General features: G+C 39.4%; 1 protein-coding gene across 9 annotated transcripts in view; it reads right to left on the reverse strand.

Moving 5' to 3' along the window:
• Positions 1-7,797: 7,797 nt before the first annotated feature.
• Positions 7,798-17,843, reverse strand: part of LOC101885996 (uncharacterized) — a 14,396-nt gene continuing 4,350 nt past the window's right edge. For 2 of the 9 annotated variants that reach the window (XR_012402538.1, XR_012402540.1), the window contains exons 3-4: positions 8,595-10,187; positions 7,798-8,118 (exon numbers count right to left, since the gene is read on the reverse strand). Coding sequence is in view for 2 of the 9 variants with exons in the window: in XM_005165008.6 (XP_005165065.1) it covers positions 8,656-10,187 (1,532 nt within the window). In the remaining 7 variants the exon portion in view is untranslated. Of the gene's footprint in view, positions 10,188-17,843 lie in introns of all 9 variants that reach the window. The other 7 variants (XR_011011350.2, XR_012402539.1, XM_005165008.6 and 4 more) reach the window with 5 other exon arrangements.

A 17,843-nucleotide genomic window follows, 5' to 3' on the forward strand; every position in this document is an offset into this window, starting at 1 on the left:
CCTGATTAAACACAGCTAATCAAACTAATTGAGTTCTTCATTCTTGTTTGATACCTACAGATGGATGTGTTGAAGCAGGGCTGGGACTAAACTCTGCAGGGTTGCGAGTTTTACACAGTCCTTGTCTATGATTTGATTGTTTACTGACTTGTTAGTTAGTCGAGTGTAACGGAGGCCAGCTAGTGAGTGCTGTGCAGGTAAACCTCACTCCTCTGACCACTAAGATGCTAGAGGCCATGGTCTTTAGCCTCCTTGTTAGAGCAACCGACTCCCATGCGGAAGGTCGCCAGTTCGATACCAGCTCTGAGCGGGTTGGGTGGCGTAGAACCGGAGGGGTCACATTGGTGCTGTGACCCGGATGGGAGTGAGGTTTAGGGGGCTGAGTGTAACGGAGGCCAGCTAGTAAGTGCTGTGCAGGTAAACCTCACTCCTCTGACCTCTAAAGGTGCTCTAGTGACAGATGCTAGAGTCCATGGTCTTTAGCCTCCTTGTTAGAGCAACCGACTCCCATGCGGAAGGTCGCCGGTTCGATACTAGCTTGGAGAGGGTTGGGTGGCGTAGAACCGGTGGGGTTACATGAGGCTATTTGTTTGTAAAGAAAGTCAACCCCGGATTATACATCCATACAGCCAAAGACTTGGGGTGGAGATTTACTCAACAGGGCAAATCAGTGGAAGATTGTGACCTCATACAAGCACCAACAGGAGTGATAAAGTCAGATGTTGATCTACTGATGAATGAAAGAACAACACATTTCTATAATCAACATTTCAATATACAGAGCACAGCACAAGTTAACTAATTCCTAGTTCAGACTGCCGATGAGAGAGCGGCATTCACTTGTGTGTGTGTGTGTGTGTGTGTGTATACCAGCTGCAGGCCAGCGGGAGGCTGGGGGAGAAGTTAAAAGCGTTCATTTTCGGTTTATTTGGACCCACGAAATGGAGGAAAAACTAGTGGAGGTTTGACAGGACTCAGGAGCACCCGTGTCTGTTTGACGTTTCATACAGAAAGAAATTAGTTTATTATCAACGTTGAGTAGAAATGGCTAATTCCCTTTAAACTCCGGTGAGCAAATATGTACATGTTCTACCCCATTAAAGGCTTCTTTCTCATTATGTTGTTAATAACAAAAGATATACGACGTGTTTTTAGGCTGTGAGACGTAGTTTGGACGAAGTTGTCGGCGATTCTTCCTATAGTAAAGTCATGCAATGTGAAAGTCCCTGTCGCCGATCCATCTTGCAGTGTAAACAAAGCAGCGACGAAACGCTAGCCCAGATAGTCATGCAGTGTGAAAACATCTGTGACACGACTACTTTGAAAATCTTGCAGTCTAAACTCGGCATTACGCAGTGTCCTAACAATTTACGATGCGACTAGATTCCTTCGACATGCAATTTGTCTCCACCAAACGTGATGTGACAGGACAGAAACACTTAAACACCAGCCACTGCACTCCCAATGAATCTTCCGTCCATTCCATATACATTTATTAAACATAAAAAAAACTGTTTTTTCTTTTACTCACAAACAACAACAAAAACGAGAAGTTGGCTCTTTTCGTTTTTTTTTTTTTAATTCCAAGGTAGGAATAGGTATAAAATTCCTTATACACATGTAGGCAGTGCTGAAACACCCACTTTCCTCTGACTGGTTAACTAAATCTTCGCATGTGACAGAATAAAGCTGCGGTCACACTGGACTTTTCTCCCCTTAGACTTCTATCCATACGCACGTGAATGTGTCAGACCATAAAGGTCACGCGTCAAGTTTCACATCGATGCAAAGTTCAAGCTTGGTGAACTCTGACCTACGAAATCGCATCACTTGACTGCGTGAGACCAACCGAGGGTCAAAACATGACCTCTCTGGACAGGAATTTAAAACATGGAGCAATCGCTCGCTTTTTAATGTCTAACAATCTTGTTTAATCCCGCCCCTTTTCGCAACGCTGCATGACAGAATTTCGCATTATTAAACTCTAGTGTGAGCGCAGCCTAAGAGTCAAAAAGAGACAAAATAAGCACACAGGCTTTTAATTAATAATTATTTAACTATATATATAAACTGAGTTTATATATTCTGTCAATTGATCAGTTAGCATAAATTAGCAGTATTATTAGACATTAGTCATTAAAATAAGGTCATAGTTCACTGCCAAATGTCTCGCTGCTGTGCAAAGATTGCAGAGCTGCACCTGGTTTGCATGATTTGTTTTTAAGCAAGGCCTATATAATAATGATGATAATAATAATTTATAATGTTCACAAAAATACAGTTTTTTTTATTGTTTTGTTATTTTATTAGTTGTTAGCAGGACCAGAATAAGAACACATTGGGCCCAGTCGCTATAACAAAGGGTACCATTTGTTTTTATTTTATTTCCTTCTAATTTCATTTAGCTGTTGTTGCTGTTATTATTATTGTATAGGCTACATTATATATTTTTTCATTTTCTATTTTATACATATATTATAAAATATAATATTATAATTCTTTTTATAATTATATTATAATTATAGATTTCTTTTTATCGGAGAGCAGATTTCTTCAACACATTTCTAATCATAATAGTTTTAATATTTGATTTATTTTATCTGTCATGATGACAGTAAATAATATTAGACTAGATATTCTTCAAGACACTTCTATACAGCTTAAAGTGACATTTAAAGGGTTAACTAGGTTAACTAGGCAGATGGCACACAGAAATCAGCGCACTATTCTGAATTATTAACCTAATTTTGCTTAAATTGTAGAAAATCTTTAAAATGACAGGACTTTAATCAAGCCTTTTCCAATTGAAGAATTACAGTGATTGTTAGCTTAGTCCTTTCAATGATCAGTTTATAAAATACCTCATTTACAGATCTACTGAAGAATAAGACGCATGTGCAATAACTATAATATTTTTATACTTTATATAAACTACAATATATAAAAAAATAAACACATTTGAAATGATGGAACATGTCAAACAAGTCTTAACTATTACATAGGCTACAGGCTTTAAAGTGCATCAAAGACACGAACGCTGTGTCCGAAACCGCATACTTCCATACTATACAGTACGCTAAAATCAGTATGCGAGCCGAGTAGTATGTCCGAATTCATAGAATTCGAAAATCAGTATGCGAGAAGTACCCGGATGACTTACTACTTCCGGCGAGATTCTGGAGTGCGCATCGCATGCATGCTGCGCTATCCCATGATGCCCCCTGAGAGAATTCATGAATGGGAGTAAAGCGACGCAACTGACGCAGGTAGGTCACGTGACCATGACAAAATGGCGGATGTAGTACATCCGAATTCCATTCATACTTTTCACATTCATACTGTATAAAACGTACTTTTCTAACAGCCGAGTAGTACGTTTACATTCAAATGTAGTACCTACTGAGTAGTAGGCGGTTTCGGACGCAGCCAATGAATGTAAGCCTGCTAACTGATCGAATGACAGAATATGTAATTTGAGTTTTTATAATAAATAATAATGATTAAACGCCTGAATGCTGGTCCGCAGAGGGCTCTCATTTTCAGGGCTTTGTTTAGAATTTAGATTTGGTTGACCAATCAGAGGAAAGTGGGTGTTTTAGCACCGCCTACATGTGTATAATCAATTTTAAAGTCGTTTATCCGTTTTCCTACCTTAAATAAAAAAAAACAAAAATCGAGCCAAAATCTTTTATTTATTTATTTTTTTGTTTGTTTGTTTGTTTGTTTGCTTTTGTGAGCAAAATAAAAATCGAAAAATGTCCGCTTTCTTCATTTTCCGTTTTTTGTTCGTAAACGGATATGGATTGGATGGAAGATATCCTGATTCAATGGAATGGTAAAGACTTTACATCTAATGAATACGAGTTAAACCTCTTTAATATTATTAGTATGCTACTGAGTGACTGATGTTGGTCTGCACTGAAACACAGTTCAGACTTTCATTTACAAGATCTGAGGTGAACTATCTGCTGCCGCTTTCAGTAGTATGGCAATAAATGTAAATTAAGTGTCCTTCAAACTCATCGGGAGCATTTAACACTGAATAAAGCCCATAATCAGTACCTGAGGAGGACGATGTCATAGTAGTTTATGACGTTGTTCAGTCCCGAATAGAGCACATTTCTAAAATAGAAATTTCGTGCATCGTCGTCGCAGATCTTTTAACATGGAAAAGATAGCTTTTATTGTGCGTCACATGTTGTTAGGACAGTGTGAGGCAGCATTTGCACTGCAGATCTTGACGGTCAATTCCAATTTTGTGACTATCCGATTTTTTTTATTTTATTTAACTTGCATCTTTTAATAGTGACTTGTATCCGATGTCTGCTTTTACACTGCACATGCAAAGACCCAGAAAAAAAGCGGGTGCTGACTGATAGCTTTGATAATAACAGCTTTTCTCCATTACTAAATTAAAGTTTTTGCAGGGTTTAATTTTTTTCATGCGTACAGTAGCATTCTTAAGCACTGTGTGATCTCTCACTCTCATTTTGATTTGATTTGTTACAGTTTATGACAGAAAAGTTCAATTTACATTTTTTTTTTTTACAGTAGGCTAAGCATTTTAATGTGATTTCTATGTGGTTTAGTTCATGCACAGTTTAACCAAAATAGTTGTCTATTGTTTACACCAGGGATTCCCAAATGTTTTTATTCCGGGACTATGGAGACAGATAAGACTCATAAGTAATTCACGCAAAAGACACGATGTACACATGCGTAGCCAAATTCACGTGCATAAAACCAAATTCACGTGCGTAAAATACTTATTTATATTCACAAAAAAATTTCACATGCACAAAATAAAAATACATTTTCATAAAATACGTTTCACAAATGCAAAACACCATTTGCAAATGTATAGGAATGTACAAAAAGTTTTATATATATATGTATATAACAATTAGTGACAGAATAAAATGTATTGTTTTTGGTCAGTTTTGACAGCTGTTTGGGGGATTATTTTATGAGGCCAAACTCTTTCTATTTTGCTGTTGGCCTATACTGAAAGGCTGAATACGTTAAAGCCTATAATCACTGTAGCCTGACAGATGAACAAATAAAATTAAAACCTTATGAATAAATAGTATATCTCATAAGATACTGCATGATCCAAATATAGTATTATTTAATAACTTTTTTAAGTTTTCATTACATTTTGGGCATGAAATCCACGCTAAATTCACCCTTCTGATGGGATCAGTTTAATCCAGGTTTTTTGGATCAAAGTGATCAAAATCCTAAAAAAAGGTCTGAAAAACCCAAACTAAAGGTTTGATCCGGATCAAAACCAAGATTGGATTACGTGATCTAATCCGATTAGGTAATCCGTTTTTTCTTTTAAAAAACCCATTTTCAAGATTTGATCCAATCCCTTATCCAAAATCCTAGTGGATTACTTTTGAAAAACCGGGCCCAGGACCAAGGTTGACCAGCCCTAGTCTAGTGTTTCTGAATGTAATTCATGTAATTAGTGTTGTTTGCATTTCAATCCTCTACGTCCCTTTTTCAAGCAAGCGGAGTCAACTCTAGATATAATATCATGTACACTACTAAAGTTAACCTTTGTGCCAGCAACAGATGTTATGATCGACTCAAATGCTATCCGTATATGTATCGCTCGGTCATCCAACACAAGAGTGGTTTGTTCCTCAAAATTGTCAAATAACTACTGTTCCACCTTGTACAAAAGCTGCATCGTTCTTTGAGTTATGCTGCGGTCATCTAGAGTTTGAGCTTGCGCTGTAGTACGGCGCTGCGAAAAGGGGCGGGATTAAACAAGATTGACATTTAAAAAAGCGAGCAATTGGTCCACACTTTAAATTTCTGTCCAGAGAGGTCATGTTTTGATCTTGGATTGAACTCACGCAATGATGTGATTTCGCAGGTCAGAGTTCACCAAGCTTGAACTTTCCAACGCACAAGCTTGTGTTTCTGGTGTGACGCACTCGCGGGCGTATGAATGGAAGTCTATGAGGAGAAAAGTGCAGTGTGACCGCAGCTTAACCAATAGGTTCTTGGTCAATCCCCTGACTAAGGCCCTTCATCTCTAGTTAGTCAGTTTGGCCTGATGGCTCACTCTGCAATCTCAGAAATGAAGTTACTAGAGTAATCACTGGAGTGTTACCTTCAGGTACACATTTGTACAGTGTCCGAACTATACAGTGGACTTTGGGGGAGCCTACTTTTTTATAACGGGGAGATTTTTTATTTGGGAGTAAGGGTCTTGAGCGTGCCTTGCAATAATGACTTATATAGCTCAAAATAACAAACAATATAAATATAAAACCAATATGCATAGATGGTTTCAATTCACTTTCTCGCTAAAAAGCGATTGTTTCCCCACAATTAACTCTCTTTGACCCTTGAAAATACATTCTGGGGGTTCGTTTTTACAAGCACAAGCAACAGCAGCCCAAACAGCAGAACACTGTTGCCTATTGTACCTGCAGTGCTTCTGTGAGAGGAACAATACATTTCAATAAAATCAACAAACGCAAACATGTTCACTTAATGAAAATACACACTATTTTTGTGATGCATTCCAGAAGTTCAAGATGATGACATTAAAGACAGCATGCTTCTTTTTTAATGTTACCGAGGCCTACAGGATGTCATGGGACGTCACTTTTCACTCCACACTCTACATCAGTGATTCTCAAACTGTGGTACGCAGGCTTACTGCAAGTGGTACACGGAGGAATCACTGAGTGACAAAAGAAAAAATGAATACAATTTTATTCATTTGATGCGTACAATAACCCCAATGTGATCAGCATTGGTTGTTCTCTAAAGCCTACGATCAAAGCATTGCGCTTAGAATGTTTACAATAGTGCATGGCGTCATCAGCTGCTAAAAATGAATTTAATTGGCACAGAACTAGAAAAAGAGGTGCGTGGTGCTTGCAGAGCAGATACTGTACGTGCTAGAGCAGTGGTCCCCAACCCTTGGGCCACAGACCGGCATCGATCTGAAGATCAACTGGTACCGGACCGCACAAAAAATCATTAATTATTTCAGTTTTATTAATAATCTGAGTCTAAACAGTCATTTATTTTGAAAAATGACCATGTTCTCTTGTTACATCTCGGTCACTTGAGGGCCAAAATTTTACCCGCAGGCTAGCAAAATTAGTAAGAACTGCAGCACGAAGCGCTTGCGTATTCAAGGCATCCTCAGTTGAAAACATCTTAACTTTTCAGAACGCCACACAAGTCATGTGATAAAAACCGAACGATCAGCTTCACATTTTGTATGGAATATCATTTTGTTGAATGAATAGGACTCTGCTTCGTTTTTGAACTGTGCAGTGCTGTAGCTGCTTAATTTGACCATCTACGCTACGTTATTTCAATACTGGTCATTATGGTGGTACTTGGAGAGACCATTTTTTCCGAGGTGGTACTTGGTGAAAAAAGTTCGAAAAAACTCAGTCCTAGAGGGCCTGCCAGGAAGTTTCTAGTATGTCTAGGAAGAGCTTGATTAGCGGATTCAGGTGTGTTTGATTAGGGTTGGAGCTAAACTCTCCAGGACACTGGCCCTGCAGGACCGAGTTTGGACACCCCTGCTGTACAGTAATGGCTTTTAATAAGCCTACAAGTTGAATTAAATCATGAGAATATGAGATATATGAAAGTGACAACATTTGGCTAAGATATTTAATTGATAAGACTTGTGAGAGTGAGCCTTAATACATAAAAGCTCACAGCTATCCAAGTATACACGATGACTTTAGAGAGAGCCTTTTGTTAATGTTTCATGTTTTTTTATATTTGATTATCCGGGATTCAGCACAGTTCTCAGTAAGCGTGTTTTATTGGCTATTTCACATTAAAGAACAGAAATTCAGAGCACAAACGTTTTACACTCTCCGATTATGCTTATTTACACTTAGAAATTGTACATCAACATAGTATTGATATGTTTGCATTAAAGGGTTAGTTCACCCAAAAATCGAAAAGTCTTGTTTATTACTTGCCCTCAATGAGATCTTCGTACATCTTCTGAACACAAATAAAGATATTTCCGATGAACTCCGAGAGCTCCCTCATCCTCCACTGGCCCTGAGAGGTTTGACATACAGAAAAGGAACCACAAACATTGCCAAAACAATCCATGTGGCTTCAGAGATTCAACATTAAACACATAAAAACTGTCAATGCAACTTTGCTCATTTATATCATCTGTACGAGAAGATGTGGAAGAGACGATATAGGCAAACAAAGTCGTTTGGTAAATGTGTTCTTGGAGCTTTGTGTGAGGACAGTTGAACCACTGAAGCCACATGGACTGTTTTGGCAATGTTTTTGGTTCCTTTTCTGAAATCTGAATGACTTCGGACCGCTGCTGTATGTGGAGGATGAGGGAGCTATTCCTTTAAGGTATAGATCTCAAACTCAACTCCTGGAGGACCGCAGCTTTGCACAGCTCCAACCTTAATCAAGCACAGCTGATCTAGCAGTGTCTAGTAGTCTTGAACACCATGATTAGTTGGATTAGGGTTGGAGAAAAACTGCAGAGCTGCGGCCCTCCAGGAACTGAGTTCGAGACCTTTAAGGGATGAGCATCTAACAGTTCCCACATTTATAGTCATGTAAACTTAACCAAAAAAAAAACACACGCAGTTTTTAAATAGAAAATCCTATTGGTTCCATTCATCTACAGCGAGAACGTAGCCTTGATTTCCGACAAACGCGCATTATCTGGTGACATTTGAAATGTCTAAGCCATTGAAATCTCTTCCCACATAAGGAGCACAAATGAGGTCGGACACCTGCGTGACTTTTCATGTGCGTCTGTAAGTGTGAAGCCAAACTAAACGTTTCATTACACTTGCCACAATCAAACGAGCTTCCCTCCGAGTGATCGAGCAGGTTATTGTTGAACCCGCGCTGTTTTCCGAGCCTCTTCCCAGACTCAGAAGACTGCAGTTTCTTTGCAGAATGCCTTTTCAGATGACACTTCAGATCTTTCCGATGTGTGAACCTCTTCTTGCACTTACGACACTGAAATGTTTTTTTACCAGCGTGAACGCTCATGTGAACCTCGAGGTTTCCTTTAAACCTGAAACCTTTGCCGCACTGAGGGCAGATGAACGGCTTCTCTCTGGAGTGGGTGATTGAGTGCCTGGCGAGATTCTTCCTGTACAGGAAACACTTTCCACACTGACGACACTTGAAACCGCGCTCTCTCGAGTGAGTCCGTGTGTGGTAGTTAAGAGACTCTTTCCGCGTGAAAGATTTCCCACACTGATCACAGGTGAAGGGTTTCTCTCCAGTGTGAACTCTCATGTGAATCTTAAGATTTCCCTTTTGCGAGAAGCTATTCCCGCACAGTTTGCAGACGTGGGGGCTTTCTTCCCCGGTGTGACCTCTCATATGTGCGTTCAACGTTGCTTTATATTTGAAGCTCTTTCCGCACTGGCTGCACGCGTAGGGCTTCTCTCCGGAGTGAAGTCTCATGTGGGTTTTAAGGCTCACACTGAATCTGAAGTCCTTCCCGCAGTGACAGCAGGTGTAAGGTTTCTCTCCGGTGTGGATTCTCATGTGGGACTTCAGACCTACTTTGAATCGGAAACTCTTCTCGCACAGCTGGCAGTCGAAGAGCTTCTCTCCGGAGTGGATTTTCACATGGGTGTCGAGGCATTTTATGTTTGGGAAACTCCTGCCGCACTGATGACATATGAAACAATCCTCTCTTGAGTGGACCTTCATGTGGCAGCTAAGGGTTTTCTTGCGCCTGAAGCTCTTTCCACATTGTTCGCACGTGAAGGGTTTCAGTCCGGCGTGAATGTTCATGTGGTAGGTAAGGTTTGCTACGGCTGTGAAGCCCTTTCCGCACAGTGTGCACGTGTAAGGCTTCTCTCCGGTGTGAACTCTCTGGTGTCTGGTTAGCGTCCCTTTCTGAGAGAAACTGCTTCCGCACTGTTGGCAGGAAAACGGCTTCTCTCCGGTATGAGTTCGCATGTGTCCTTTAAGGGTGGCGTTCTTCAGGAAACCTCTTCCACACTGTTCGCAGGTGAAAGGCTTCTCGACTCTTGTCGTCGTTGGTTCTCGGTTTGCGCTGTCAGTCAGTTGCGGGCAGCTAAAAGAGTTTTCTCCAGTTACAAAACCCCTGCGTTTCCCATATTCGTATTTCTCTTCCGCTTGATTTAGTGCTTCATTTTCCTCTTTCATCTCCATTGCGTCTAGGCCATGAAGAGAAACACAAGTTAACCCCAGATGAATCACTTCAGAACAAACCTGCATTAAAGCCCAGTTTAGATTACACATTTTGCATTGTCAGTTACGACAGTCCGTGTCAGATTGATGTGTCGTGGGTAACAAATATGGCAGAGTACACGTAGCTTTGCAATCAATCATTACATGATGTCTACTGTTACGACCTTTGGTTAATGTGTTTGAATCTATGCTGTTCTCTCTGTGCGTTTATGTTTTTGTTTAAAGGAAGGCGATTCCTGGAGAAAATTTGATGATGGATTTGATCGGTTCTCATTTCTATCTACCCTAAATTTAAGGACGCGTGGAGCACTGAACCAGGCCTTTTGTCCCACAATAGCCGCATTTCCTCTGTCGGACAAGTTTTATCGGGCTGGGCCGTGCCAATAGCCCAGGAGCATGAGCAGTGAGGCTGAAATCATGTTGAGTTTCCACTGTCGGGCTAGGAATCAGTCAGGCAGATAAGGCACACCATCACAACTAAAATGAAAACAACCGAAATGTTCCTGTACAGCATTACATGATATGTCTATACGCACAGGCCTATGTGTTTTCATTCATTATATTTGTTTACTTGCCGAGCGACTGTTGGCATCAAGTAGTCTCGCCACTAACGGAGTGATGACCCAGCGCACCATCCATAATATAAAACCACAGAAATTGTCCGGTAATAACTCGGAATAAGATGTATTTTATAACTTACAACATCCTTGCTTTGACAAATGCCGTAGGCCCAAATGCTCCGGACAGACCTAAAACATATCATTTTCCCTAGGCTATATGACACTTTATTTAAGAGAATAAATAAAGCCCTGCTTTGGCCCGATCAGGCCCCGGAAGTGACAGCGAAAACGCAAGTGGCCCAGGCATGCTCGCTTAATGCGCGATAGTGGAAATGTGGCTAATGACCTGTTTGTTACCCTTCGCACTTTAGTTTTGTGCGCCCTCATGAGGCACTTTGAGCACTACGCCAGAGAGATTCAAATATGTATAGAAATGTTAAGAGTGTGATTACTTTTGTGATTGTTTTCATTTAATTTTCGATTTTAATTCGTAAGTTTACTCTTGCTGACCACACTGAACGATTTATATAGCGATTCCAATTTCATGTCCTTCGACCAAATAAGAACAAAATACAATATCCCTAAAACACATTTCTTTAGATATTTACAGATCCGCAGTTTTATGATTTCTAATACAGTAGACTTTACAACTTTACCTACAGAAACACTACTTGACACCATTTTAAAAACCAATCCAGTTCTCAAAGGTAATATAGGTGTGATTTACTCTTTTATCTCCTCACAAAATCTAACTTCAGTAACAAAGTCGAAACAACAACGGGAAAATGAACTTGAGTTGACCCTCTCTGAGGAAATTTGGCAAGACATTATAAATAAGATTTATTCAACTTCAATTTGTTTGCGACATACAATTATTCCGTTTAAAGTGGTCCATCGCCTTCATTGGACAAAAGCAAAATTAGCAAAATTTTCACCAACTATAAATCCCCTATGTAATATATGTGACGTAGAAATAGCTAATCACACACACATGTTTTGGTCATGATCTAAAATTACCAAGTTCGGGCAATTAATATTTAATTTTTTTTTCAAATGTTTTACATGTAACAAGTGACCCTTGCCCTGTTACAGGAATATTTGGTTTAATAACAGATCCCGGTTTAGACAATAATACCAAAAGCATGATTTCTTTTTCAACATTAATTGCAAGACGTCTTATACTGCTCAAATGGAAGGACAAATTTCCTCCAACTTTTAATCATTATATTAGGGACCTTATGTACCATCTTACAATGGAGAAGATTCGGTACTCCACCAAAGGTTGCAGTCAAAAATTTCATCTTATTTGGCAGCCAGTGTTGACATATATAAAACAAATGGATCCAAACTTAATTTTTTCAGTTTGACCATTGTTTATGTGTTTCTCACATTTTTTCCCCTCCATTTTAATTTATATCTAAATTATTTTATTTCTTTATTTTACATTTGCTAAGCCTATTGTAACTCGTTGTGTGCGTATATATGTACAATAGATGAGTGAACATATAATGGAACTTTTGTCTATTTGTATTGTTTTTTTTTCTTCACTCCCATCAGGTGAAGTTTTTTTTCCCTCTCCGCTGTCGCCACTGCCTCGCATGGTTCAGGATTGGTAGAGCTACGCATCGATGAATTGGCTCTTCAGTGTTTGAACTCTCAGTAATGATTAAATCACACTGAACTGAGCTAAACTGAACTGAACTTAAACACTAAAACCTGAACCACACTGTTCCAGTTACTGAACCACACTGTTCCAGTTACTATGACCATTTATGTGAAGCTGCTTTGACACAATCTACATTGTAAAAGCGCTATACAAATAAAGCTGAATTGAATTGAATTGAATTATTGTATGTATGTATATATTGCGACAGAATGTAAAACAGATTAAAAATAGGCATAACATATTGTTTATAAATGGTGCTGTGGGGTGGGGGGGCTCTGTTGGAGCAAAGATCATTTGTCTCTGTTTTTCAAATACTTTTGAAATTGATGTTTTATTGACCAAAATGTTAATAAAAAGATTTGAACAACAACAAAAAAAGTTTACTCTTGCTTATTCGTTTCTAAGAATGGTGTTAAGAATTGCGCTAACATAGTATAAAACACTTTTAAATAACTGTGAGAAGTAGGGAGATTGACATCACCACCTTTGGTTTTTTTTTTATACATTTGTGGTTGTTTTGGGAAAAGGGAGTTAGGTAAGTAATTGCTGTATTTTCTTTTTCTTTGATTTAGATGAGGTAGTAAACAAAGATATTTTTGTTTATTATTTTTTGGCCTGGTCTTCCCCTAAAGCTATATTCGTATCTCATGTAAAAGTACAAGTGAATATGTAAACATAGCCTTGACTATAAATCACACATCTAGCGTGCATCATTCCAGTCTGAGGAAAATAAACAGAACATTTGTCATATGCAAAAACATATGCCTTCTGGCAGCCGACAACAGAACGCGTGCCTCCTCAAATGAAAGCAGACGAACGGTGGCTCCATGCACTCATTTATACTCTACACTATTCAAAAAGTCATAATTTTAGTTTCATGTGCTATTGCCGTCTCGCAATATCGCTCCCGACTCCCGAGCACGCTTATGTAACATTATGTGTGTGACTGAAACAGCACGATGCTGTGTTTAGCTTGTTTGTTCGTTGCTGTGTGTGTGCGCACGCGCGAATGAGAGGTGTGTGAGAGTGTGTGTGTGTGTGTGTGTGAGTGTACGTGTTTTTGTGACATAACAGGACACAAATCTGTATAATGACATGGGTATGACACAGGTATTACAAAAAGGAGGTGAAATATGAGACGTCCTTGTTTCTCAAAAAGCTTACAAATCCAACAGAATGAGTTTAATCTGAGAGTAAAGCTGCACACAGTCTCTTGTGATGGTTGGGTTTAATGGTGGGGTGGGGGCAATATAATATACGGTTTGGACAGTATAAAATGAATGGAAACCTATGTAATGTCCCCACTTTACACTTAAACAAACGTGTGTGTGTGTGTGTTTGTGTGCGCGAATGAGAGAGAGAGCTTTGTCTGTGTGTGTTTATACAGACAGCTTGTTATAGTCTGGACTCTGTATAGCTGGGTGGATTTAGATTTTGTTCTCCCCCCTGCTCTTTAGCGGGATCGGGCGTGGTGGGTAGGAAACGGGGCGGGTCGAGCAGCGGGACAACAAATGCTGAATATAAGCGGGAGCGTTCGGGTTCGGGCTAAAACCTGGTGGGAGCGGGATTCAAAATTTAGTCCTGCGCAGATCTCTAATCCAAAGGTCACGACCTAAAGTGGATAGTGTTATATAAACAATTGACCCTTTTCGCAAGGCTGTTATGAAACGGTTTAAAGGTTATCAGCATCTTAAATCCTTTAAAAGTTTTTAATATGTCTTTTGAAACATTTATATGTGTTTATGTGTGTATTGTATCATCTTTTCTTCAAATTACAAAAAACTAATTACTGCTTGTGCGAGGACAGGACAGTAAATTTGACGTTATTCTCGTCACTGGTTGTCGTTATCGGTCTCACGATTTTTTTTCCTTTTTCTTAAAGTCTTGATAACACCATTGTGGAGTTTTTCTTTTATTATTTGTGCAAATAAGATTGTAAAAAATATATTTTTTGTACTCTGCCATTCATTGCTCTCTAAGGCCCCATTTACACTAATGCGTTTTAGTTTGTAAACGTATAAGTTATGCTACGGTTACGCCATCCGTCCACACTACACCAGAGTTTTCGAGCGCCGAAAATGGAGTGTTTTGAAAACGCTGGAGAGGCTGTTTTCATTCTGAAAAGCTGCTCCTCCGTCTCAGTGTGGATGGGGAAAACGGAGACATCTGAAAACGGAGGCGGGGCTGCTGAGATTCGCTAGCTGATTGGGGCTTTTGTGTCATTGCGTATCCTTCCCTTATTCGTCAAGCCCCTATCACATGACTATAACACATGGCTTTAACGCTACCGGAAGACAGCAGACCAGCCTTCACTGTAAACAACAACATGGACACAGAAATGGGAGCGTTGTTTGCACTATTGTCTGTTTTAGGCGCCATTGTGCAGGTATTCATTTGTTACGTTTAGTAACAACTCAACCTCATCGTTTGTCCACAAAAATACCTCTCTTGCTTTCTTTGCCATCGCGTTCATTGTTCAACCGGCGTTTGTTGACTAACAATAACCAAATGCCGAGCGAGACACATGCTTCCTGTTTATACTAGAACGCGCACGCCAAGAGTGCGCGAATGGTCACGTGATATACGTTTTTGGTGGCGTAGTGTGGACGGAGATATGTTCAGAAACGCTAGAGTGGACGCAGATCTTTTTGACCTAAACGCCGTTTTAAAACTAAAACGCACTAGTGTAAACGGGGCCTGAGTTTTCCCAACTATGACGACTTCCTCTACAAAGAAACCTAGAAGTGTGAAAAGAGTTTATATAGTGTCGAAGCAGCTTAACATCGATGCCGTTCTGGTGAACTAAAACTGCTTCAGTTCAGTTGTCACAGCAAGTGAAAATGAAAGACAACGGCAGTCAGTGAGTGAGTGTTTTGAAATATAAATTTCAATGTAACGCTACAGACGACATTGTGGAGAAGCTCTGCTTGATGTTAAGCCCTTTTCACAAAGATTAATCCAAGACTATCTAGAAAACAAGTGTTAATCCATGGCAAATGATGAAAATTCACTGAAAGCTATTCAGCCCGGGCTAACAAACTATAATATAAATATAAAAGTAGGGATGCACGATATATCGGCGGCCATATCGTTATCGGCCGATAAATGCTATTTTTAAGATTATCGTTATCGATCCGATGTCTAAATTAGGCCGATATCTTTAAGCCGATAAATTACGTAATGTACAGACCTGCGTGCTGCGCTGGTGAATGAACGAGGATACATGTAACTTGGTCCAAAATATTTATTACTTTCCGTGTAGTACAACAAATCAGTCACCTAAAATCATTGCCCAAAAACCGCTCCTCTCCCTCTTCGCTTCACACACACACCCAAACTGCAGCTGGACCCGCACATTTTACAACACGTGTAAACAAAACGGTTGTTTGTAATCTGATTATTTGTTATTATTAACGCGTTGCTTGTCATGTGTTGTTGATGTAAGATGTATTCAGTTTGATCGGAATATTCACATTGATTATGACGAGCGCGCGAGCTGTCACCGCGCGCACACACACACTGTAGCACGGGGGAGAGGTGAATCCAGTCATAGAGGCTCTCGACCAGCGGCTCATTCTGTCTTTCTATTCAGCTCTGTGTTTGCCATAAAGTCAGCTCAATGCAGGTTTGTATGAAAATCTGACTCTGATGGCAACTCTGCCTCTACAGTTGAGTAAAACTCAGCGGTTTATCATAAACTTTTCATCGATCATTTTTACCGTAATTGACAGCAAGAACGAGCGCAGAAGTGTTGTCTGATTGACAAGCAGCAGCTTCATGTTCAAAAGAATCCAAAACGCCAAATAGGATGAATCTGTGCCACATTTTCTAAACGTACTTTATATATTTAGCTGTTGGCTTGTACGGTGGCTCTGAACTGTCAAAACACCTCTAAAAAAGGCTTTTTCGAACATGACATATTTGTACATGTGTACATCACTGTAACACGTTTTATTCAAGAACATTTGAGCTGGTTTCAGTCCTTAGTGCTTTCATTTTCATCTTATTTAAATATATTTAACTTGCTTGTTGATTAAATCCTATTTTGTTATTTAACCTTATTAATTTTATGCAACAGTCAAGTTGCATGTTAATTTGCTATGAAGAAAAGGAAGTAATGTATTTTTTGCATGCTGATTTATGTGAAATGGTGAATATAGGTCTATAATCACCTTGCAATTTTGAAGTTATAGCTTTGTTGCTTTGAGTACAGACTATTTAGTTCATAAGAGCAGTCCAATCTTTTATTTTTAAGTTTGCTGTATAAAAATATATCATTTTGAAATATTTATAAATATCGGCCTATACATAACGGCTATCGGTATCGGCCAAAAAATCTATATCGGTGCATCCCTATATAAAAGTACCTCAAGATTCCAGCATAGTTTCAGAGTCTGTGATTCCTCCTTTGAAAATGCAGGGGGAAATTGTTTGCTGTTTTTAATTCCACTACACCAACTAGCATTCCCATGATTAGATTAGGACATGTTAAAATAATTATTCACTGCTCAGATGTGCTAGTAGCAAACTGAGGACATCCCCTGGTGTAAGAAATGGGTTTTTTTTTTTTTTTTTCTCCTGTTGCACTCAACGAACGACCAAACCAACAGAAAAGGGTCTCACGACCTTAAACTTCACACCTTTCTCCAAATTTCAGGAGGTAAAATATTGACCCTAAAGCATGACCAGAGAAGGGACCTTCCGGTTATCTTTCTCCAAATTACAGGAGGTAGAATATTGACTGTCTGATACTCATGCTGACTCTACAAACCTCAAATCTGTGCTTTGCAATCAGAAATAATGTGCACCTAGCGGAGAGAGAAGGTCGGCCTGATCAACTCACTCTTTTGACTACAAAGGTGAGGGTTTCTTGCTGAGCCGAGGGATAAGTGCACATCGCCTGGCATTCTCGGACACACGTGTTGGTTTTCCAATGTGACTGCAAAGGGCTCCCCAGTCTTTGAAGAGGAAAATGATGGCACATCTCTGAGGTTGTATATACTAACATCAACCTGCTTGGGGTTTCATTATCTGTCTTTTATTCGTGTAATCCTTATTACTCATCTTTATTTCGCATTTTACGCCTTTTATGCAATTTTGTTGTATTTCGATTAATGATGTTCATGAGTATGATTGATGATTATTGAATATTATTGTGATAATTGATATCAGCTGTGTGTACCAGCCATAAACAGGTGTACTGCTTGATTAGTATGGTGTGTGGACCGTTAATGGTGCCTCCTCTTGTCGATTAGCTTGTCTCACCTGCATAAACACAAACCATACTAAAACCTTTTTGGCATGCTGAAACATTTGACATACTAAAACAACTGATTACGAGGGATTACTGTCAAATGAGAAGCAGAAACTATTGTTTCTTTTCCATTCGTCAGTGT

The sequence above is a fragment of the Danio rerio genome, chromosome 4 (assembly GCF_049306965.1).
Source record: "Danio rerio strain Tuebingen ecotype United States chromosome 4, GRCz12tu, whole genome shotgun sequence".
Lineage (NCBI taxonomy): Eukaryota > Metazoa > Chordata > Actinopteri > Cypriniformes > Danionidae > Danio > Danio rerio.